Source organism: Lontra canadensis, unplaced genomic scaffold (assembly GCF_010015895.1).
Source record: "Lontra canadensis isolate GAN:19392208 unplaced genomic scaffold, GSC_riverotter_1.0 scaffold35, whole genome shotgun sequence".
NCBI lineage: Eukaryota > Metazoa > Chordata > Mammalia > Carnivora > Mustelidae > Lontra > Lontra canadensis.
Genome location: NW_022631029.1, coordinates 15,577,212 through 15,600,979, shown reverse-complemented (window position 1 = coordinate 15,600,979; position 23,768 = coordinate 15,577,212). Strand labels below are relative to the sequence as shown.

Below are 23,768 nucleotides of genomic sequence, written 5' to 3'. Positions count from 1 at the left end.
GCAGAAGGCAGATGCTTAATGACTGAGCCACCCAGGCATCCCATAAAATAAATATTTTAAGTCTGATTCATGTAGTGTGGCAAATCTCTTAAGCAATATGCTAATGCAATTATTTCTAAATCCATACAGATAAAATGCTGAAAACTTCTGACATTCTTAAATTTGGGGGCTCAATCCTTTATGGTGGAAATTTTCTTTTTTCCAGGCAAATTTTCTGGACTTTTACATTCTCAGAGTCAAGCTGAAATTAGCACATATCATGGAGTACTTCCAAACAACCACACATTGAAAAGACAAGCTCTTCTGATGTCTAAAATTGAGGGAAAATGTTGATTCTCAAAAACCACTTCTAGCATCTATTATTTCACTATGATTTATCAGAGGAATAATATTAATTTAATTCAATTTTTTAAAAGATTTTATTTATTTATTTGCTAGAGAAACAGTAAGAGAGGAAACACAAGCAGGGGGATTGGGAGAGGGAGAAACCGGCTTCCTGCTGAGCAGGGAGCCCAACGTGGGGCTCAATCCCAGGACCCCGGGATCATAACCTCAGCCAAAGGCAGACACTTAATGACTGAGCTACCTGGCGCCCCTCGAATAATATTAATTTTAAAAATTCCAGTTCAGTGTTGGGCACTTTGTAGGTACTGAGTAAAAGCACTGTTGTCGCGCTTTACACGTGTTGAGTTTAAAGTTCAGATCTGTGCTTTACAAAGACATTGCTGCCAACTGTAAATAGCCACTAACGAACCCATAACGTTCCAATCCCTGTACTTCATTCATGCTGGGGTGTAAGTCTGAACAGAAAGGTACAGTCTGATTCCATTTCTTCCTTCATAGACACACAATTTAGATTTAAAAAAAAAAACAAACTTGTCTATAAACATGTGACTCTTGATCTCAAAGCCGTGAGTTTGAGACCCACATTGAGGGCAGAGTTTACTTAATAAAATTCAGAACTTCCTGAACACACATTTGTGCCAGAATAGGTTATGTCTACACTATTTGGTCAACTGGCAAACATCTTCTCACCTTACTCCTTTCTATATGCTCTTTGCCCTTTATTCCTCTCCCCTCCCCGCAACTGATAGTAACCATTATGTGCTCTAGTCTTCCATGAGCCTTTACCGTTGTCTCTACTCCAGGATCGCAGGACTATCAGGCTAATAATTCTCACTAAGGTATTCCTGAAGTCTCTTAACTGATACCCTATAAAGTTGTCTATTATTGTGATTATGATTATTATACTGTCTTTAAAAAAGACCCTGTCTATAAAGCAGCACACAATAATGACTGGGAAAAGCATGTGACAGAGGGAAGCAGTAACTACAAGATAATGCCTGGGTCATGTTGTCAGGCGGTGATAGCCAAAATGACATCTCCATTAATGTCTGTGCCAAGACATTCTTTAAATTTAGGCCAGTGATTTCAAAAGAGGGTGATTCTGACCCAAGTGACATTTAGCAATGTCTGGAGACATCACTGGTTGTCACAGGGATGAGGGAGCTACTGGCATCCAGTAGATAGAGGTCAGGGATGCTGCGAAACATGTACAATGGACAGCACAGCCCCCCCCAGCCCCCCCAACGAAGGACTACCTGGCACCGAATGTCCTTGGTGCCAAGGCTGAGACAGCCAGGTTGAGGTGCACCGATAAACCAGTCATCCCCATCCATAGAGGCTTGGCTTACAGGGTGGTGCTGGGGGCTATCTCTGTCATCATCTGCAGTTGGCCATAGCCTACTAGTATCTCATATACAACACTGCTTGTGTCCACCTAGACTTTACTTAGTTACTGGTGGCCTGCAAGCACCACCATTGTGTAAAAACACATCAGGGACCCATTAAGGCTTCACTGTGGCCCCCAAGTCCCATATGCCATCTGGTAACAGATACAGAAAGATACTGGAGAATATAAGGTGATTTTCCTCGAAAATATTTCTTTTAAGTAAACTCCACCCCCAACATGGGGCTCGAACTCACAACCCCAAGATCAAGAGTCGCTCTACTGACTGACCCAGCCGAGTGTCCCTGCTCAGAAATATTTTTACTCCAGTTCAACAAGGCAAGTTAGTCCCTTACTATAAAATGTTTGAATTTTTTAAATTTTGCTTGATACCACCATCCACTTGACCAAAAGGAAGTATTTTCACCTCAAATTTCCAATCTGTAAACTAAACACAGCACTGCTGTCCACTGCTGGCAACCAGGCTGCAGCTCTTATTAAAGCATAGAGAAGAGTGCCCTGGGGACTAGAAGAAACCCAACATTGAAGTCACACCTCCTCCTTCTGCACCGTAGTCAGCAGCCCAGAGTCCTCCAGCAAATCTTTCCCATCTTTTCCACCATCTCTAATGCAGAATGGAAACTGCCGTGTATATCAAAGGGACAATAAACCACCAAGGCCCATCAGGCAATGAAGGGCTCTGTAGTGCAGCCCTGAGTCTCACAGATCTACACCTGTCCCCAAACCCTGCCATCTGCTGCCACTTCCCCAAAAGGCACTAGGACCACGGAATTTCTGACTTAAGTGAGGTTAGAGAGAAGTGAGCACCGATGCTGTGCCTGGAACTTTGCTAAGCCCTTTACTCTACACTTCTCTCCAATTCCCACAGCTGCCGAGAGGTTAGATCTCAGCTCTGCTGAGTGAGCTGTCTAAGGTCACATAACCAGGAAGCCGCTGGGTGGGAAGTGCAACCTCGGTAGCAGATTCCCAAGACCCTCCCACCTGCCAGGCTGGCAGCCCTCGGTGACCTGGGGCGCCCTGAGCTCTTTCTGCAGCGCTGAAAGATGAGAGTCCTCACTAGTGGGTGCAACTCAAGCGGTCCATTTCTTTTTTTCTTTTCTTAAGATTTTATTTATTTATTTGACAGACAGAGTTCACAAGTAGGCAGAGAGGCAGGCAGAGAGAGAGAGAGGGAAGCAGGCTCCCCGCTGAGCAGAGAGCCTGATGATCCCAGGACTCTGGAATCATGACCTGAGCTGAAGGCAGAGGCTTTAACCCACTGAGCCACCCAGGCACCCAAGTGGTCCATTTCTAATGATGGTGACCTACTGACTCCAGTACTGGGGGGGAGTGGGCTGTCATTTCCACAACCGTTGATTAATGTTCCCAACACGGGCCATTTTCCAAGTAAGCATCCTCATTGGCATTTTGTTTCCTAAGTTTTCAGAAACGCAGTTAAGATTTCCCTGCACAATAGCCGACATTCAAAGATGCCTTGGTTTGATGAGATTTTAGGAACAAAATGAGAAGGAAAACTTATTTTGAATCTGTCTGGCCCCAAATTACCTTAATGAGTCTACAAACACAGATCACTCTGGGAAAAAAATGTGTTCAAGGAACTAAAACCTAAACTTAAGCAAACCTTCAAACCAGATTAACCCACATAATTCTTCCTTCCCTTTTGGCACAGATGAGACTCAAAATACAGAGAGATGAGGACAGCTTTTTGGAGGTAGTTCACCTGTCTGTGTTCCCACACCACCATCTCTAAAGCAGAGGGTCCCAATGCCACTGCATTCAATAATCACCTAGAGAACTTAAAAAAATAAAAGGATACTAAAGAGAACTTAAAAAAAAAAGGATACTAAAATAAAAGGATAATAAAAATAAAAAAATAAAAGGATACTAAAAAAATAAAAAGATACTAAACCTCCTCCCAGAGGCTCTGATTTAACTTGTCTGGCTGAAACACAGCATTAGTAGGTCCTAAAAGTTCCCCCAGGTGATTCTAACGTGCAGCCAGGGGCGAGAACCATGGTTCTAAAACCTCTTAAAAAGGAAGCAGCTTTACACTATAAAAATAAAAACCCTCTCAAGAGAGGAAGGAAACAAATGAGCCAAGCACCCACCAATCCTCACAGCCTCCTCCATCCCCACCCTCGCCTCTCCTTGCCGATGGGAACCATTACCCTCATTTTGTAGCTGGGGATCTCTGGAAAGGCAAATGCGTTGACTAGAAAGAAAGTGATAGCTTGAGGTGGAAGGCCCGGTCTCCAGCACCTACTAAGCCCCACCACTCTCTTGGGTTCATTCCCAAACCCACTTCCTCCTGGCACTTTCCCTTCATAGGAAGGCCTGCAAAGAACGCTGAGCACGGGTGAACTTGCTGGCCATCCAATATCATCCTACTTCCCTGCTCAGGAACCTTCCAGGGTTCCCAATGGCCAGAGACTAAAACCCAACTCTTAGCCTAGCTTCCATGCGTGGCTCTCACCCACCGGAAGTGTCCTAACTCTTTCTCCACCTCAAACCTGCCTCTACTCAGTCAGATTCTGTGTGTCCTATACATCCCCTACTGATTCCCCTCTTTCTCTGTTCTACCGAGTCAACACCTGGCAAGGTCAGCTGTTTAATCATGTTACTGTCCTATGTCTACCTATGTCCGGGGAGAGGAGGGATTCTCTCCAACTGAATTAAGTTCTTCAAGGGCTAGAATCAACGTATTTCTTTGTATTGCAAACAGCACCCAGCATGAGGTCAGGCCCATAGTAGCAAATACTCCTTGGTGGGAATTAATTAACTGACTGATTGCTTCTTTGGAAAGGAGGAAGCGTGTTGCTTTTTCATGCACACCTACATACAGGAAAAGTCAAACAGTATGCTCAAGAAAATCTCATTGGGTATTGGGGGGGCATGGGTGAAATAGATGAAGGGGATTAAGAGCTACAAACTTCCAGTTATAAAATAAATAGGCCACGCGACTGGATGGCTCAGTCAGTTAAGCACCTGCCTTTGGCTCGGGTCATGCTCCCAGGGTCCTGAGAGAGAGCCCCACATCAGGCTCTCTGCTTAGCGGGGAGTCTGCTTCTCTCTCTACCTCTACTGCTTCATCCCCTTCTCATGCTCTCAGAGTTGTAAGTCAACTCTACTTAAATAATAAAACAGAATTTTTTTTTTTAAAGAAAGTCTCCATGGATCTTCCAAGCCCTGATTTATCATCCCTTTATAAACCCAATATTCAAACCCATGGTATCACACAGCACAAGGGCCACAGCTCACAGGTATTGGGCAACAGCATCCCGAAGGACAACAAGGTCTCAAAGGAAATTCTCAGTTGCAGGACTTCTGCTCAGCTCACCAGCAACCTGCCCGGCTGCTTACAATTCTTAGTATTTCACCTAGAATTAATGATGACTCCTTACTCTGCTAAATATTCATCACTATTGCTGTTTCATTTGTAGATTTTCAGTGCTGAAATGTACCTGTGTTTTATTCTCATTGCTGTGCACTCTAATAATGTGCAAAACCTGCCCCCAAACAAATGAAAGCATTTTTTTTTTAAGATTTTATTTATTTGACAGAGATCACAAGTAGGCAGAGAGGGCGGGGTCGGGGGGGTAGCAGGCTCCCCAGCCCGATGCAGGACTCAATCCCAGGACCCTGGGATCATGACCCAAGCCAAAGGCAGAGGCTTTAACCCACTGAGCCACCCAGATGCACCAGCATTCGTGTTTTAAAAGGCATTTGAAGGGGGGGCACCTGGGTGGCTCAGTCGGTTAAATGTCTGCCTTCAGCTCCGGTCATGATCTTGGGGTCCAGGGATCAAGTCTTGCAACAGGCTTCCTGCTCAGCAGGGAGTCTGTTTCTCCCTCTTCCTCTGCCCCTCCCCACTTGTGTGCAGATGCGCTCTCTCAAATAAATAAATAAATAAATAAATAAATAAAATATTGGGCAGGTGAGTGAAGCCAACTTCACTCTTTGACAAAGTGAAGCCAACTTCACTTTTTGACCAAGTGAAATAAGTCTCATTTAAAAACTAACTGAATCATAGAACTGTGTGCTTCACCTTTATGCAAAGCAAGTTCTCCAGTTTCTACTCTGTGTTCCCAGAAGGGGCAAGGAACACGTCATAAATGTGCTTTGATGCCTGCAGTGAGATGCCACCACCTTACTGAGCAAGCTTCTTCGGGAACACGTCATAAATGTGCTTTGATGCCTGCAGTGAGATTGCCACCACCTTACTGAGCAAGCTTCTTCGCTCTCCAGGCCTTTTGAAGTCCAAGCTCTCCTCTGCGGGACAGTCTCCTGCCCTGCCGCCGGGGGAGCTGGTCTCCCCGCCTGACTTCAAAGACAGCCGATGTTTCAGCTAGGAGCAACACTGCGAAGCAGCGCTCAAAAATCCTCTTGGCCACAGACATGACTAGAGAATGCACATGGCATTTTAAACAGCAGTTTCTGTGGCATTCTGTGGTACAAGGACCCTTAAATGACGCCAAAGCAAATCACATAATTTGCTAAGATGGGACATGCATCCCATCTTACGTCAAAGCAAAGGGGGAAAAACCCTCAAAAATCTCGGGCTCAATTAAATAGTAATTAAAAATGAAATACGACCTCCAATAATCCTCAAATTTCTTGGGCTGATGCGCTAAAAGTGTAGAAACAGACGCAGTGAACATAACCTCTGAGAACCACTATTTAGCTGGCTGACAAGAAAACTCCAATCTGGTCGGAAATAATGATGTTCATGGGGGCTCTGGTATCTGACAGCTAGTACCGACCTGGGTACCAGCTAGGAAGGAAGTGTTCCTCCTCCTGGGGCCACTTCTCTGCCTTCCCCGCTCTGTGCCGTGGCCCCAAAGCCTTCTGGAGGCTGACGTGCTGATTTTTTTTTTAAGAATTTATTTATTTGACAGAGATCACAAGTAGGCAGAGAGAGATGGGCCACAGTGCATGCCCCTCCCCCATGCCTCCACTGCAAGTCCCCAAGGGGAGAGGGCCTGCTTTTCCAGTCAGAGACCCAGTTCAAACCCCAGGTGGCACTTACTAGTTTTGAGACCTAACTTTGCTGAGCCTCTGAGCCTCAGTTTATCCACAAAAGCATACCTTTCCAACAGGATGGCAGTAAATATTAGAGGAAACGGTATACTTACAGCACCCAGCCCAGAGGCCAGCTCCATAACTTAGTTTTCTTTCCTGCTAAGAAATAGCAAACACAAGGTGTGTACATATGAATACACCAGGGCCCTAATCAGCAAGCTCAGGAGATGGCCACAGCACTGTCAGGAGCACCAAGGGAACAACAAAAAGCAGCCATTCTCTCTGAACACAGGAAATAACTGTATCAGTCTCTGATTTCTGACAGCAGGCACCACTACTCCAGCTTCTCTTGTCCCAGCTTCTACGCTCACATTTATTTATTTATCTACCTATTTGTTTTTAAGATTTTATTTTTAACGGCACCTGGGTGACTCAGTCTGCCTTTGGCCCAAGGTCCTGGGATGGAGCCCTCCTTCGGGCTCCCTTCTCAGTGGGGAGCCTGCTTCTCCCTCTCCCTCTGCCGGCCACTCCCCCTGCTTGTGCGCTTGCTCGCTCTCTCTCTGTCAAAATAAATAAATAAAATCTTTTAAAAAAAATTTATTTTTAAGTAATCTCTATACCCAATGTGGGGCTCAAACTCACAACCCGGAGATCAAGAGTCACACGCTCCACCAACCAAGCCAGCCCGGAATCCTGTCTATATCCACTTCTAAGGATGCTAAGTAGAAAGCCTCACCCTAAAAAGAGCTGGATATCAACAGTAAGAGAAAGGTTATGTTGTTTATGGTATGACCATGGAATGAAAGACTATGCAAGCTTTAGAACGGTGTATTATAGGAATTTTTCATGATACAGGACAATGTGGATGCTATAACATCAAATATTTTAAAGGGTTAAAAAACTGATAACATTGATAAGAAGAGGGAACTACAACAGATGTTAACAGTAGTTATCTCTGGGGTGAAATTATGTGTGGTTTAAATTCTCATGGCTTTTTTTTTTTTTTTGCATATTTTTTAGGTTGTCTGCAATGAGCATATTTTACTTTCCTAATCAGGAAAAACAATTTTTCCAAAAGTTCCTTGGTTTGCTACACATGTAATTTAAAACATGCTACTTTCAAACAAAGAATCCTGAGTGATAAGAACTGAGATTATCTGAGCTTAGAGAAGAGCACAGTACTTTATCCATGATGAATGCAAGCTATCATCTTTCTTCCCTTGGTAAGTGAACTTTCAGTCATTTTATGACTCACCAGCACCTTTACTGTGCTGGGGAGTTTGGAAAAACAGAAGATGAAAGTCAAACAAATTAACCCTCCTATTAGTTTCAGCGGTGGTAAAACATTTGGTGGGAAAGGTGCTTGTAACTATGGGGAAGTCAAGCTCGGGAAGTCCCTAGTGGTTTCAAAGGAGTAGAACCGCTCAGCATCACGAAGGATGAGGGAGGGCTGACTGCACATAAATTTAATCTGCCTCGCCTAAAAGCATCCCGGTGTCCTCCTGAGACGCTAGTTCCAATCATAACCGTGTAGTGACTCTACACGCTGTGTGGCCATAGGCCTCTTCAGAGCTGAAGGGGGAAAAGGCCACATTGGTGGAGCATTTACTCTTCGGTTCCTCAGCTTATCCCAACTCTCCACAGTGCTGGGAGGTACGTGTCACTATCTCTTTCACAAGAACCCCACCTCTCAGAGGGCAGGTGCCTTAAACGAGGGCACTCAGCTAGGAAGTCAGGAGAACGGACTCCACGCCATTCTGACCCAGGGCACAGCACTTCCTACCCTGCGTGGCCTGAGGCGGGACGCTTCCACATCGCACACCCCTCATTTTGCAGGAGAGCTTAGAGAAACAGGCAGAACCAGTCGATCAAGTGAGGAAGGAGCCCAGAGTAAGGGCAGATTGTGGACCACAGGAACCCAGGCCTGGGGGACAGGAGTTGAAACAGCTGCAGAGCTCTCCACACCTCCCAGCCCCGGACCTCTGCGCTGGGCGAGCTGCCTCCTCCTGCCCGTTCGCAAACCGTGGGCTGGATGTAACCGGGCACCGTAGAGAAGCTGTGTGCAAATGTGAAAAGTCTTTTCTCTTCCCAATATTAAATAAGCACCCCCCCCCCCGCCCGAACACGAGGCAGGTTCCAAAGCAGCAGAGAGGAACATTTTTGGATGTCCTGAAGCAGGTATCAGGCTTCTGGAGTGAGCACCCCGCAATGTGAATGGTGGTTAACTTCGGCTGTCCCGGAATGCAACAGGGCCACACTATGCTCCTGCTCACCTCCAACAACAGCTGCACATCCTCCCTGTGCTTTACTATCAGAAATCACTTAGGCTCTTGGTCTCAGTGGTCACTGCAGGGCGGTCATCCTGTGCTCCCATTCAGGTCTTCTCACTCAGTTTAGCAGCCTGGAGAGAGTCCTGACCTAAGGCTGTGAGGCCCAACAGGGTGGGCACTGCCTGGGGGGCTGCAGTTTAAGTTTTATTTAATTTTATTAAAATTTAAGTAGTCTAAGTGGCTAACTGTAGCCACTGGACAGTAGAGTTATGAACTGTTCGCAGGCATACACATGAGATATTTATGAAAACGTGAGCACAGTAAACATAGTGTGTTATGACTTGCTTTTCTCCCCCCACTTAATATAAGACAAATCTCGGGGCACATGGGTGGCTCAGTGGGTTAAGCCTCTGCCTTTGGCTCAGGTCATGATCTCAGGGTCCTGGGATCGAGCCCCGCATCGGGCTCTCTGCTCAGCGGGAAGCCTGCTTCCCCCGCCCCCCGCCCTGCCTGTCTCTCTGCCTACTTGTGATCTCTGTCAAATAAATAAATCTTTAAAAATATATATATAAGACAAATCCCTTTCCATATTAGCAACCACACATCTGGATATTATTTTTAAGGTCTGCATCTGGCCTGTCCAGGATAGTAGCCACAAGCAGGATGTAGCTATCGTGAATCTGAAATGTGGCTAGTCCCAACTGCAGTATGTTGTAATTGTACAATGCACACCAGATTTCAAAAACTTTGTAGGACATAAAGAACATAAAACATATTAATAGTTTTTATACTGCTTATCCATTGAAATAATATTCTGGGTATACTGGGTTAGGAATACATCACCTAAATTCATTTCACCTTTCCTTTTTACTTTTCTAATGTGGCTACGAGAAAACTTACAATTACATGCGTGATCTGGACAGCACTGCCCTACAGCCTCCATGGCACGTAATGAACTAACTCCAGGCCTCTGCAGCCAGGGTGGGAGAATGGAGAAAATGGCAACCCAAATCAGTGTCTGGTTCAGTGACTCAGGGGAGGACCCCTAACAGCCTCATCTAAGACCGGGCTTCATGGAGACATCAAACAGGTCCACAGCTCTGTGGGCCCTGATAACAGATCAGGCTGGGGATCTGCTGCCCCCAGCCCTATGGCCTGGAACAAGTTACTTACCCTCTCTGGACCTCATTTTTTTCCAACAGAAAAATGGAGATAATAGCTCAATCCAGAGTTGTCATGAGAATCAGGTAAGAATCTAGAAAAGTTTGAGCAATTTCTTTTTTAAAGTTAAATATACGCTCACCATATGACTAAGCAATTCCATTCCTAGATATCTGCCCAGGAGAAATGAAAGTCTGTCCACACAAAGACTGGTACCCAATGCTCATAGAAGCTCTATTCGCAACAGCCCCAAAGTGGAAACAAGCCAAATGTCCACCAGCTAATGAATGCGTAACAAAAGGTGAAATATTACCCGGCAATAAAAAGAAACATGCGACAACATGAAAGAATCTCAGAGCTTTACACTAAGTGAAAGAAGCCGGATGCAAACCATTATACCTTATAAGATGCCATTTATATATATGACATTCTAGAAAAGGTGAAATGACAGTAACGGAAAGCCGGCCAGTAGTTGCCAGGGATCAGAGGAAGGATCCTGACTGCAAAGAGGCCTCAAGGAAGTATCTGGAGTGATGAAAATGTTACAGTGGTTACATGGGTGCCTGCATTTGTCCAACTTAGGAAGTAAGATAAGTAACATAGAGAACTTACCACAGGGCTGGGCCCTGCCCGCCCGTACCAAGTGCTTAAACAATGCTAGCTGTTATCATGGCAAGTGCCACTGCCTCTTCAGTACTGCCCGAACTTTCTAGAACCAGACTCAGACTCACAATCTTCCTGGGCAAAACAGTTACTGCTCACTTACCCTGGACCGTTTCTCTATTCTTTTCTGGTGCCTTTGTTTCCCTCGTGGCCTCTAATAGCAGACTTCTCTGTTGCGTTCCTGCCTCTCTCCAGTCCTTCTCTCCCGACTGCCACTGACCTGATGTGGCCTTTCTAATCCCATCGCTTCACTACCACCCTGAACTCTCTTCTCCCCTCCCTTCACGCTTTGCACCGACCCCTACTCACCAGCAGCAAAATAAGCTTCCTAAAAACCGCTTCCACATGCTACGTAACCTGCTCAAGTCCCTCACTACTGTTCAGATCCCTGAGCCTGGCCTCTAAGGGACCCCAGAGCTGGCCCAATCTCCCCTTCCCATCTTCTACTTCCCATCAGAATCCTCCATGACAGATCCTTTTGGAATGAACAAACAAAGGCAGGGACTGCATGGGTCTTGCTCTGATGTGCACCCCAAGAGCATAGCACAGTGCCAGGAACAAAGGGCATGCTCACAGCAGCATCCGCTGAATTAACTGAAGTCTGCAAATGCAACCCAGCCTCAGAGAACACAGCTAGTCATTCTTTAGTATTTTAAACTGAGATCCCTATGGGGTGGGTTAGTAACAGTTTAGAAGAGGATGAACAACTACAGTCTCAGGAAGGATTTATGTATTAAAGGTTACAAGGCTTCTGTTTACATTTCTAATTTTTAAAAAATACATCAATAAAATAATTATTTAAATATTTTCTCCCTTTGGGGCCCCTGGGCGGCTCAGTTGGTTAAACATCTGCCTTCAGCTTACATCATGATCCCAGGGTCCTGGAGTCAAGTCCCTCATTGGGTTCCCTGCTCAGAGGGGAGCCAGCTTCTCCCTCTGCTACTGCTCCCCTGGCTTGTGAGTTCTCTCGCTCTCTGAAAAATAAAATCTTTAAAAAATATATATTTTTTCCTCCCTTTAGCCCAGACCAGACTAAGAGCCTCCAAGTGAACTCACATGAGGCCAGTTATAGAAATCAGATGAGTGTGTTCATGGTTTATTTGGTTTATCACAGTTTGGGCCACTACATAGCTTTTCAACTCATTTTTTGGGGAAAAATTTATTTATCTGACAGAGAGAGACACAGTGAGAGGGGGAACATAAGCAGGAGGAGTGGGAGAAGAGGAGGCAGGCTTTCCGCTGAGCAAGGAGCCCGTTTCGGGGCTCGATCCCAGGACCCTGGGATCATGACCTGAGCCAAAGGCAGCAGCTTAATGAAGCACCCAGGCGCCCGCTTTTTAATTGATTTTGCTCTGCGTCATACATGGTTTCATTTATACCCATTAATGGACCATGACTAAAGACAGGCTTTTATTAGGAATGCCAAAGGTAAAATATCAGTTAAGTGAGAAGTTAGTGAGAAATACGAGAAGTGAGAACCATCATAAAATTGGTAATTCTGCAAACTGTCCGAAGATGCTCATTATCAGAGCCTTAAGCTGTGTTCATCTTATCACAATTCTCACTGCCTCTTGTATTTCAAAAAACAATGTAATTCAGATCCCAAACATTAATATAATTTTTAATAATGTACTGATCTGAATAAAATATTTTTTTAATTCAAAATAACTTCCAGAGGGAGTTTTTTACAATTCAGTAGTAAGATGAAAGGAGTCTGCAAGTTCAAAAGCCTGGGGAGTGCTGATTTAGAACCTGTTCTCTGAGAGGCTGTTAAGCACAAAGTCCCAGGAAGGACCTGGGGGGCTGGAGCCACTCCCACTGCCCCCTCAGGGCTCCCAGGCAGGTGGGCACTTTCAACACCGTCACCTTTGGTTCAGACATCTGCCACTTCTACCAGGAAAGAAGCTCCTTGCTTCATGCATCTTTTTATCTTAATACACCGCCCACTGCCCAGTTCACAGGAGACTCCTCATAGGTGCTTGCTAAGGTTCCCAAACCGTAGAGGCTTTCCGACAAGGAAGAAGCTCTGTGCTTCACAGAGTGAAAGACACCCAAACCTGGAGTCTGTGCCCACAGCCTGCCTAGGGGAAAGGAAGTCAGCGGGGCTCCACAGAACAGAAGTCTCAGGAAGCGGTGTTCTGCAGAGGTCAGCTGCCCCCCAGCCTTCCCCCTCACAAGTATCGGTTGGCACAGTCTACTTGGCAGGGGCAAGGGCAGAGCACGGGGCTTTCTATTTCTCACCCCGCTGCCACAGGTCAAATGTGTGTACACCGATGTTGGTGACGCACAGAAGCTTCGAGGTGAAGAGCTGAAATGGGCATTTGCCAGGCATGCCCCCCTCCCCCTGAGGCCCGGCCTCTGGGAGCCCATCTGCCAGTTCCGTGGCCGAGCCCCGTGGCCTGCCCATTTGCCTCTTCCACCTTTTCCACCGCCTCTGAACGCCAACAGCCGGTTCTGCTGTCAGGCAGGGCCCAGAAGGGGACCCCGGGCTGCATCCCCCGAGCCTGGCTATCAAGACAGGTTCCTTCAGAGGGAAGAAGAAAAATGCGGCAGGGGAGTTGCTCTTTGACAGGTCACTAGTCTCTTTTTTGCCATTTGGTAGTAAAGCGATCACAGCTGACAGTGAAACAAACTTTTAAATAAATAATTCTCCTTTTTCTGCTAAACATACCTGAGCGCCCAGCAAGTACCAGTACCTGAGAAGTTAGTTACCAGTGTTCTGGCAAATACAGAGGTAATAAACTACATCAAAACAGCTGATACTTATGTGCCGAGCTCTGCTGAGAACGTTCCGCGTGTGAACTCAGTTAATCCTCACAGCAGCTCTAACATACTCTTATCATCTGCACTTTACAAAGAAACAAAGATTAAACCGTTTGTCCAAGGTCACTAAGGTTATTGTCCCTCTGCTCCTGCCTAACCCTTTCACGTGTGTGGGAGGGGGAGATTACAAATAGAAAACAAAGTAGTAAGAAATAACAGGTATGGAGCACCTGGATGGCATAATCCATTAAGCACTGACTCTTGGTTTTGGTCAGGTCATGATCTCAGGGTTGTGAGATTGAGCCCTACGTAGGGCTCAGCACTGGGTCTATTTGAGATTCTCCTTCCCTCTCCCTCACCCTCTGCCCCTCCCCTGCTCCCCCCTTACATGCACACGCACTCGCTAGCGCTCTCTCTCTCCCTCCCAAATAAATAAATAAATCTTTAAAAAGAAAGAAAGAGGGGCACCTGGGTGGCTTAGTGGGTTAAAGCCTCTGCCTTCGGCTCGGTCATGATCCCAGAGCCCTGGGATCGAGTCCCACAACGGGCTCCCAGCTCCACGGACAGCCTGCTTCTCCCTCTGACCTTCTCCCCTCTCATGCTCTCTCTCACGGTCTCTCTCTCAAATAAACAAATAAAATCTTAAAAAAAAAAAAAAGAAAGAAAGAAAGAACAAACAGGTATGTAAAATGCTTGCACGTTTGGAACCAATAAAGCTCAATGGGAATTTCACAGGAAGGAAAAGCATATCCAGCTCTGCAGGGGCGCCTGGGTGGCTCAGTGGTTGAGCATCTGCCTTCGGTTCAGGTCATCATCCCAGGATGTGGCACAGAGCCTTGTTTCGGGCTCCCTGCTCAGTGGGGAGTCTGCTTCTTCCTCTCCCTCTGCCTCTTCCCGTTTGTGCTCTCTCTGTCTCTCTCTCAAATGAATAAATAAAATCTTTTTAAAAAAATAAAGAAAAGCATATCGAGCTTGGTAAGGTAGTTGTCCCCAGGAAGTGTTCCCTGAGTTGTAGCTCAGATAATGGCAATCATACACAAATCCATTTATTCAACAAACAGGACTGAGTCTTACTATTATATGCTAGGGAATGTGCTAGTTTGAAATGGAATCAAAGTAACAATACACAGACACGAAAGGCTGGATTTGAAGTGGGGGGTAACCTCAGAGAGAAAGACATGGACAGAGGCAGAACAAGCCGCCCACAGGCACCACCCAAATGCCCCTTGCTACCTGAGTAGCGGGAAGGGGAAGAGGTGTGTCCTGCATGCTCAGAGCTCCCGGAGTCAGGCCTGCCCACCACTGCACCCCCAGCACCGACCACAGTGGCCGTCGGAGAGCCAGAGCCAGAACCCGAGAAGCAGCATGGAGTGGAGAGCAGCAGGTGTTAGTGAATGTGGTATGCACAAGGGGACACACGGGGATGTCTGGAGCACAGCGATGTGTCAGCCAGCCCTTCCCTGTGCTCTGGGGGGACAGTGAGAGCGCTTGGTGTGGTATGAGCAGGACGGCTTCAGGCTCCATTTCCCCCCTGCAGGACTAAAGTGCACCTGTCCCCGCCCACCAGTCCCAGGTCACCGGGCAAAGGGCAGGCTGGAAGGCAGGCATGCGGAACAACACTGCCTTCCCTTTGCACCTCAGAAACAGCTGTGGCATCTTAGACCCAGGTTTGTCCCTTACCAACGCTCTAGTCACTCCCTCCTCCTGCCACACAGAAGCAATGTGGCAGCCTGGTTGAAATGCCATAAAGAGAGAGGTGGCCAGGGCGCCAACACTCTGCTGTCCCCGCACAGAGGCCCCTGCCTTCCGCTGGGCTCCTGTACTAAGTCATCTCAGCACCTATGCCTCAATGCCCTCAGCAAGGTGCAACCCAGAGTAACTCCTTCCAACCGACAGGACAGAATTCATCTACTGTTCCAAAGCCACAGCTTCCTGAAAGCAGGGTTCACACGGCAGCAAGATGAACTGTTTAGATACGAGCTACTTCTTCAACTTTGCAGTTCAAAAAACCTTCTCCAGCAGTGATTCTTAACCTAAGATTCAATGCCAAAGAGCCGGCTTCAGGCCAGGGAGGATCTGGGAGGTTATCTTAACATGTGTATGAGCATTTACAGAGAATTTGTCCCTCTGAAAAGATTGTGAAAGGAGGTAAACCCAAAGAGGTTAAGAACTTGTGCTAAGAATGTGTCTCGAGTTTAGTATCCTGCAATGTTATAAACTTCCCAGGGTGACAGCTAAAAGGTATGGGGCTTCCTTTCAGGGTAATGAAATGTTCTAAAATTCATTGTGATAAATAATAAATCTAAAAAAGTGGGGGGATGGGCAGCTGGGTGTCTCAGTTAAGCAGCCAACTCTTAATTTAGGCTCAGGTTATGATCTCAGGATCCAGGGATCGAGCCCCGCATCAGGCTCTGTGTTCAGTGGAGAGTCTGCTTGAGCATTCTCTCCCACTTCCCGCTGCCCCTCCCCCTTACAGTTTCTCTCTCTCTCTCTCTGAAATGAATACATAAAATTTTAAGACTGATTATGGAGACAGGTATACAACTCTGTGAATACACTTATATTGACTTGTATAGTCAATGGATAAATTGTATGGTATGTGAATTATATATAAATCTGTTACTAAGAAAAAAAAAATTCTAGAAGAATCCTGTTGCAATAGGTTCCCCAAACTAATATTATACTTATAGGAATACCCTCTTACCCAACAAAAAGTAACTACTCAATTATCTGAAGACCATAGGAAAAATGTACTCTTAGTAAGCAGGAGGAAATGTGTGACAGCTTTTCAACTGGAAATGGCCAGACTCACCCCAAATTTGACAGTCAGCAAGATCAGCTGGAGACTAAATGGTCAATCCACATAACTCTTCCCCTCGAGGGGTACAAGTATTTACTCCAGATACAGTGCCTGTCCCTTAGTCCTCAGTCAACATTTTCAAACTGAAAATGAAGTTCTCTGTCATCTCCTCTGAAGACAGTCATACCTTAATTTCCCCTACCATGTGCATCTTACTTGTGAAAGAAGTCACTGACAAGAATGACTTCCAATTTTAGGGGGAAAACAACGGAAAAAAACCTATTACCCTCCCTTCTACAACACCCCTAAGCACTCAAGCACTTCTGAGTTCCAAAACAACGTTCGAGTCCAGTTCTCCTGTCTTCAGGATGCCAAAAGCTGGAACATAAAGGAGCCTCATTTCATGTGAAGCCGCTCAGAAATCTCTAGCAGCTTGAAAAGGAACCACTACCTGCCTCAGTAGAAAACAGGTTGGTTCTAGTTGGCCCAAATGAACCCATTTAGACCATCAATCAACAATCTATATTTTGAACAATCTATTAAGATCACAAACTACATGGAGGCTACGTACACATGGTTGAATATTTATGATATTGCCCTGAGGAGCAAAACACGTAAGATCTTTTCTCCTAAAATAAACCTCAGTCCCAGAATCCTACGTTTCTTCCAGGTAACTACAGCCAGCTTCTTATTTATATTCCTACTACAAAAAAATCTTCCTAGTGGGATAATCCTCAAAAGAAATGATGAGGACTAAGAATCATCAGCCCCTAGGGGTACCTGGGTGGCTCAGTTAAACGTCTGACTCTTGACTTCGGCTAAGGTCAGGATCTCAGGGTTGTGAAATCAGGCTCTGCACTGGGCACGAAGCCTGCTTAGGGTTCTCTCTCTCTGCTTCTACCCCTCCCCACCTCCCCCACTTGCATGCCCTCACTCAAAAAAAAAAAAAAAAAAAAAAAAAATCACCAGCCAGCCCCTAAATCAGTCTGCAAAAAATTGACTTCAATAGGTAGTTTAGGGGCACCTGGGTGGTTCAGTCGGTTAAGCGTCTGCCTTCGGCCTGGGTCATGATCTCAGGGTCCTGGGATCAAGCAAGCCTCACATCAGGCTCCCTGATGAGCAGGGAGCCTGATTCTCCCTCTGTGTGTGCTCTCTCATCTCTCTCTCTCACTCTCTCTCAAATAAATAAAATCTTTAAAAAAAACAAAAAAGATTTCAAGAAAACTTATTATCTTCATATAAAATGAGGAACGATCATTTGGTCTGCATTTGCCTATGCAAATATCTTCAAGGAATTTTTTTTTGTTAAAGTATTCAGTATAACTTGGAATTGTAAAGAAACTTCCAAATAGCATCCCAAAAGGAAGCCCAGAGAGATCCCGATTTTGAGCACTGGGTTGCCTAAAATGTCAGGCTCTGAAGGCAATGAGGTCTGCTAATTTGGCATCACATTTGACTGACTTATTCTGAGGACGTATGAAAAGAGTTTAAAAGACTATATAAAGGGGCGCCTGGGTGGCTCAGTGGGTTAAGCCTCTGCCTTCAGCTCAGGTCATGATCCCAGGGTCCTGGGATCCAGCCCCGCATCAGGCTCTCTGCTCGGCAGGGAGCCTGCTTCCCCCTCTCTCTCTGCCTGCTTCTGCCTACTTGTGATCTCTCTCTCTCTCTGTCGAATAAATAAAATATAAAAAGAAAAAGACCAAAAAAAGGCCACTGATTAAAAAGCAGAAGCTCAGGCACCTGGGTGGCTCAGGGGGTTAAAGCCTCTGCCTTCAGCTCAGGTCATGATCTCAGGGTCCTGGGACCCAGCCCCGTATCAGGCTCTCTGCTCAGCAGGGAGCCTGCTTCCCCACCCCTCTGCCTGCCTCTCTGCCTACTTGTAATCTCTGTCAAATAAATAAATAAAAAATCTTTAAAAAATAAAATAAAATAAAAATAAGTGGAGGCTCAATAATCCGAGCCACAAAAGGAAGATCAAAACCAACTGTGTTGTGACAAGTAAAGACTCTGACTAACTTGTCAACACCTCAGGAAACAGAAGACCTCAGAATCCCACAGAACAAAAGCTCAATGAAAGCAGGAGCTATCTAGCATACCACCAGATCTCCAGTATGTGTCTGGCACACAGTAGGTACCCAACACATTTTTCTCAAATTAATGAGAGCTGTTAAATAAATAAACTGTGTAAGAATACAGTTTCCAAAAATCAAAGGTTCAAAGAGAGACCTATTTTCAGTAAAGATCTCAACATGGAATATTATCTTTCCAGATTTAAAAAAATTGTGTTACGCCTCAAATACCACTAAAATTATCTTTTGTTTCTCAAGAACAAAATGCACCAAATGCAGAGTAAATGGGCCTTGATACAGATGAGCCCCACAAAAGAGTATTTTAAAAGGAGCAAATGGAGATGAAGCGTTAGCACACTATAGCACACTGACCAGCAAAAACCTGATATGCATATTTGATAACAACCCTCTCCAAAACTGTCGGTTTCCTCTGGTTTCTATTTCAGCTAGGTAAGCACTTTTTCAGTCTATTGATTTTTAGAAGTTTTCCCTTTCACGTCACCAAGAACATCTCTATTTCCCTTGTCTTCTCTTCAGTAGCCCCAACTTTCCCACAATTCACCTGTACGGCTTTTTATTCAAATTCCTTTTGTTTGGAAAATCCTTCCCTTTCCTCCCACCGGGGCTGAAAGCATCCTCCCTAACTATAGTCCCTTTGGATTTTATGGAAGTTTCATTTCCTTGCGGCAAAGGCCTGGTCTATTTCCTGAAGCCAAATTCATTGTGCTCCATAAAAGTGAAAATAAAATCATTCAAACCACAGTCAGGAACAGAATCATCTACCAATCTGTACCCTCTCTGCCAGTTTCTCATGCAAATACGCCTTTCTCGCAGTGACCTTGTGTTCCCTCCATCCTGGCATCTGTATTTTCCAACCCACAGAATGTTTCCCTCCCAAGTCCATAAATTTTAAATCCTATGTAACCTAAAATTTTCTGCTGTAAATTCTGTTTCCCAAAGCTAAACAACCTTGGTAAAGGGAAGGAACCATGGACAGAAATTAGCTATTTACGATAATAACACTTTACCATGTTTAACGCTTTGGATGTTATTTCACCAGGAAGTGAAGAGATGGAAGAAGAAAGAAACGCCCTTTAGGAATACTTCATAAAGACTGTTTCATCTGATCTTTGTAACAACCTTGGAAGGCAGGCAGAGCACGCATTTATTACCCTCTTTACAACATCAAAATACACATCAAAAAGTTAACCTTCTTATGACTTGTCCAACCAATGTCCACAGACTAGCAAGTGTCTGCCCAAAACTATATTAATGTCTTGCCTCTTCCAACTCAAAGGCTGTCCACTATATCCTCTCTCTGTATGTTTCTATCCTACAGCCAAGGAGCAACATCCATTTTTCAGCATTTCAGAGCGAGGACTGCCCTGACTTTTGGGACACTGTCTCCCTTCAGCTGACAAATAGGAAAGTCACCTTCAGTTTTCCCAATAGAAAACAATGCTCTTTTCTTCCATATGCCATCACTAACAACTACTTCTTTCCAAAATAATTTCCAACAGTTCCTGTTTTAAAGGGACTTACTCATAAGGTGCTAATAATCCAGAAAGTCTGCATCAGCATATGATTTTCTCAATAAAGTTCAGGGCTGATGCAACATTTCCCACTCTCCAATTCTACAGCTAAAATGACAAGAACATAGAACAGTCAAAAATTGCGCAAGACAATGCTACAGTGTTTTTTACTCCACCACATCTGCCTCTATGGGTCTCCTGTGAGTCACTATCTTTTGTGATCAGTCATCATTATAGTCATCCCATTCTCTACTCTATTTTATTTCTTAAAGAAAAGCTCAGCAGTAGAAATGGAATCTTATTACATCTTTCACTACCTTACTGAAGCACTGACCCCCTTAACTTAGCACCTTAGATGCCACATTGTTCCAATTTTCACCACTACTGTTTTACACAAACAAAAAAGAGGCAAGTAAGGTTGCAATTCATTTGTTTATTCATTCAACAAACACATATGAAATCCTATCAGACACCAGAATCTGGGACCCAAAATTAAGCACCTGTCCCTCCTCTCATAGGCTGGTAAAGAGGAAAACTAAAGAAGTGATTACAGAATAAACTGATCTAGGTCAAGGTGGAAGTGAGCACAGGGCTTGGGGCAGTGGCCATCATGGAATGCTTCCTGGAAGAAGTGATCTGTGAGTACTTATAAGCATCTCTTTACTTTCAACACAAAATAAACCTAAAAGACTCAACTCTTCTCCTCGGAAGTTTGTACGATTTACGTGCCAAAAGTCAAGTCAAAAATCTAATTTAATAGCAGAATTTATTCTTGACTACCTGCCCTAAATTTCAACCTTTAACCCATACTCCCACAGGTATACATTACAAAGGGTAAAAACTCTGTCCAACACAGTGCCTCTCCCAAGTCTGTAAAAGAGGATTAAAGAGAAATGAGAAAATGAAATATATTTTTAAAATGTATAATCATCTTCCTAACTGGAAATGAACACTTTGAACAATCCAAACCCTACAAAGCACGGCTATTGGAAGAGGAAACTGAGGTTCAAAAAAGTCCCACTTTAATACAACAGAATAAAAGATCTCTTTGAAGTCACCAGAACAGCTTGAACAAAAAGAGAAACAGAAGGCTATTGTGGGGCTTTAGCCTCCAGATGATGAACCCTAAACACACTGCAATGGTAAACAAACAAGCCTCAGAGCTGGAATCTGATTTGGTGACCTGACAAAACATTACAATTTAAGGAATCTCTCTCTCCCCATTCATTATTTCCCAAACAAAGTTCTACTGGCTGACAGCTCCTGTTTTTCTGCTGGTTTCTAGGTTTACTGCTTGTAAATTATAATGCACAGTGTTCTTTAAAAAAAAAAAAAAAAAGGTACAGGCAAATGAAAACAATCCTGGTTTTAAAGACCCATAAAAGACAGTATATGTAACAAATGAACTCTGTCTGTGTTTACTATGAGGACCTATTACTCCTTTATGCTACTCTGGTGGATTTTAAACTCAAATGAATGCTACCACTGCTCACTAAAGAGCAGGTTAGAGGAGGGAAGGAGCACACTCATACACCTGCCTCAGCAGGACCCCAGACTGCCTCCCTCTCCACTTCCTGCGCCTAGGCCAAGCAACTGCCCACCAACTGGGGCGGCAGACACCAGCCGTTTACATTCTGCTATCCCAAGAAGTAGACTCTAAAGTCACACTTCGATTTGGCCAGGCACATCCACATCGCCGCCACTCAGCTACCCAGCTGAAGAGAGGAAAACTCGCGGCCCCAGAGAGAAGGCTGGCGGCGGGCAGAAGTGGAGGAGAGGGTCCCGGCTGTTCCCTTTACTCTGCCTGGCCAAGGTGGGCCCGGGAATCCTACAACTCGGAGCGGCACCACCGAGCCCTTCCTCCTGCTTGGCCCAGCGGGCTGAGATCCCCACCCCCGGCCCCTGAAGACCTGAGTTCACCTGGGCCCCAGGGCCCCGGGGCCCCTGACCCAGAGCCACTGCCACGGCACTACCCTCCCGCCCTAGGCCGCCGACCCCCAGCCCCGCTTCCCGGCCGGGAGACCCTGCCCAACCCGCGCCGGGCCGCCCGAAGCCCTCTCGCCGCCCGGGGCCGCCCCGCGCCGCCCGACCGACCGGCGGGCCGCGCACCGTGTGGGACTGCAGGCTCTGGCTCGCCTCGATGGCTGCTGTCAGCGGCACCGTGTCGTCCAGCAGCACCTTGCCGGCTGGCGGCTTCTCCATGAAGGCCATCCCCGGACGCCCGCCCGCCACCGCCTCGACACCAAGAGCAGGAACCAGGCGCGCCGACTCCCGCCGCCCGCCCGGCTCCGCCGCCGCCGCCGCCGCCGCTGTCAACACGCGCCGCCCCACGCGCCGCCGCCACCCGCCGCGCCCGCGGGGTCCTAGCGCCGGCGCGTCTAGGCGCCCTCGCTGTCAACACTGGCCGCCCTTCCCGCCGTCGCCTCCCGCGGGGTCCTAGCGCGATACTACCGCGGAAGCCGCTGCCGTGGACTCGCGTTTCCAAGCTCCTCGCAGCCGCCAGCAGACCCGGTACCCTCAGCATCCAGCCTCAGACCTACGACACTCCACCCCAAGCCACCACGTCCAGAGATCCTCAGATGCGAAGACATGGCGTCCTGAGCCCAGCGATCCAGGAAATCTCCGGCCCAAAGATTGCCAAACCAAGCCTCCAACGTTGGGCTTTTCACTTTAGGCCCTGGAAGCCTGGACTAACAGACTTGAGAGTTTTACAGCTGGACCTTTCCCACCCAGACCTCCCAGGCCCAAGGGGCCTAACAGCCAGAAAAGGGACCTTCAGGATGAGACTCTCAGTCCGAGCCCTGCAGACCCAGAAACTTTCTAAAACAAGTCCCTAAGATTCAGATTTTACTGAACCCTTGATCCTAGCTTTTCAGACCCAAGAACCTAAGAGCTAGGTCCTCAGAATTGAACCCCACAGTTGGTGCCTTTGGACCCCAGAACCCTCAGACCCATGTTCTTGGAACTGGGGATCCTAAAAGCTGGGCCTCAGTCCAGGACTCCAACCTCCGCCCTTGGCCCCAGCCACAAAAGCCTTGTCAAAAAGAAAACCTTAGACCCAAAATGGAGTCACTTATGCTAGGCCACATGACCAAACCAGAACTTACTATCTAACCTAAATGTGGTTTCAAACTCTCCCAGAAATGGAATTTTAATAGTCAGGAATTTAATGGCGGCCGCAGTGAGGTAATCTGACCAGCAGACTCTTTACACGCCCCCCACTCCAAGGGAAGATGAGGTAATTTGCATGGTAGGACCCCCTGCCCTTTCCTCTAAGGGAAAGTGACCTTGCCTGAAATAATTCTTTCTTTTGCTAATAATGTCCTTGCCCCACCCTCCTTCCTATAAAAAAAAAAATCAAAAACAAAAACAAAAACCTTCCTTTTTGTACAGCACCTCAGAGGTCCTTTCTGCTTGCTAGATGGGATCCTGCCCGAGTTATGAATCACTTAATAATGTCTATTAGATCTTCAGACTTAGTTGGCTGAATTCTTTTAACAGCCTTCACCCCTGAAAACTCTCAACCAAGATCCTGCAGACTTGGGATCTTCTGTCCCATTGTACTGGCTCCAAGAACCTCAACCCCAGAGCCCCAGAGCTTGGAGATCAACTTCCCAGCATCTCGTTTGCCCCTCACAGTCTTTCAGAAACCAAGGTCACAATACTGGCACTCCCCCTGCCACCCAGTCCTCTCCTCCCACCCCAACCCTGGAATCCCACCCACATCGCTCTTTCCAAGGG

General features: G+C 46.2%; 1 protein-coding gene across 10 annotated transcripts in view; it reads right to left on the bottom strand.

The window, feature by feature from the left end:
• Positions 1-22,339, bottom strand: part of PXK (PX domain containing serine/threonine kinase like) — a 76,319-nt gene extending 53,980 nt beyond the window's left edge. For 8 of the 10 annotated variants that reach the window (XM_032868424.1, XM_032868426.1, XM_032868427.1 and 5 more), the window contains exon 1: positions 22,137-22,338. In XM_032868424.1, the coding sequence (XP_032724315.1) occupies positions 22,137-22,238 (102 nt within the window). In that variant the 5' untranslated portion in view covers positions 22,239-22,338. Of the gene's footprint in view, positions 1-22,136 lie in introns of all 10 variants that reach the window. The other 2 variants (XM_032868425.1, XM_032868433.1) reach the window with 2 other exon arrangements.
• Between the last annotated feature and the right edge of the window lie 1,429 nt (positions 22,340-23,768).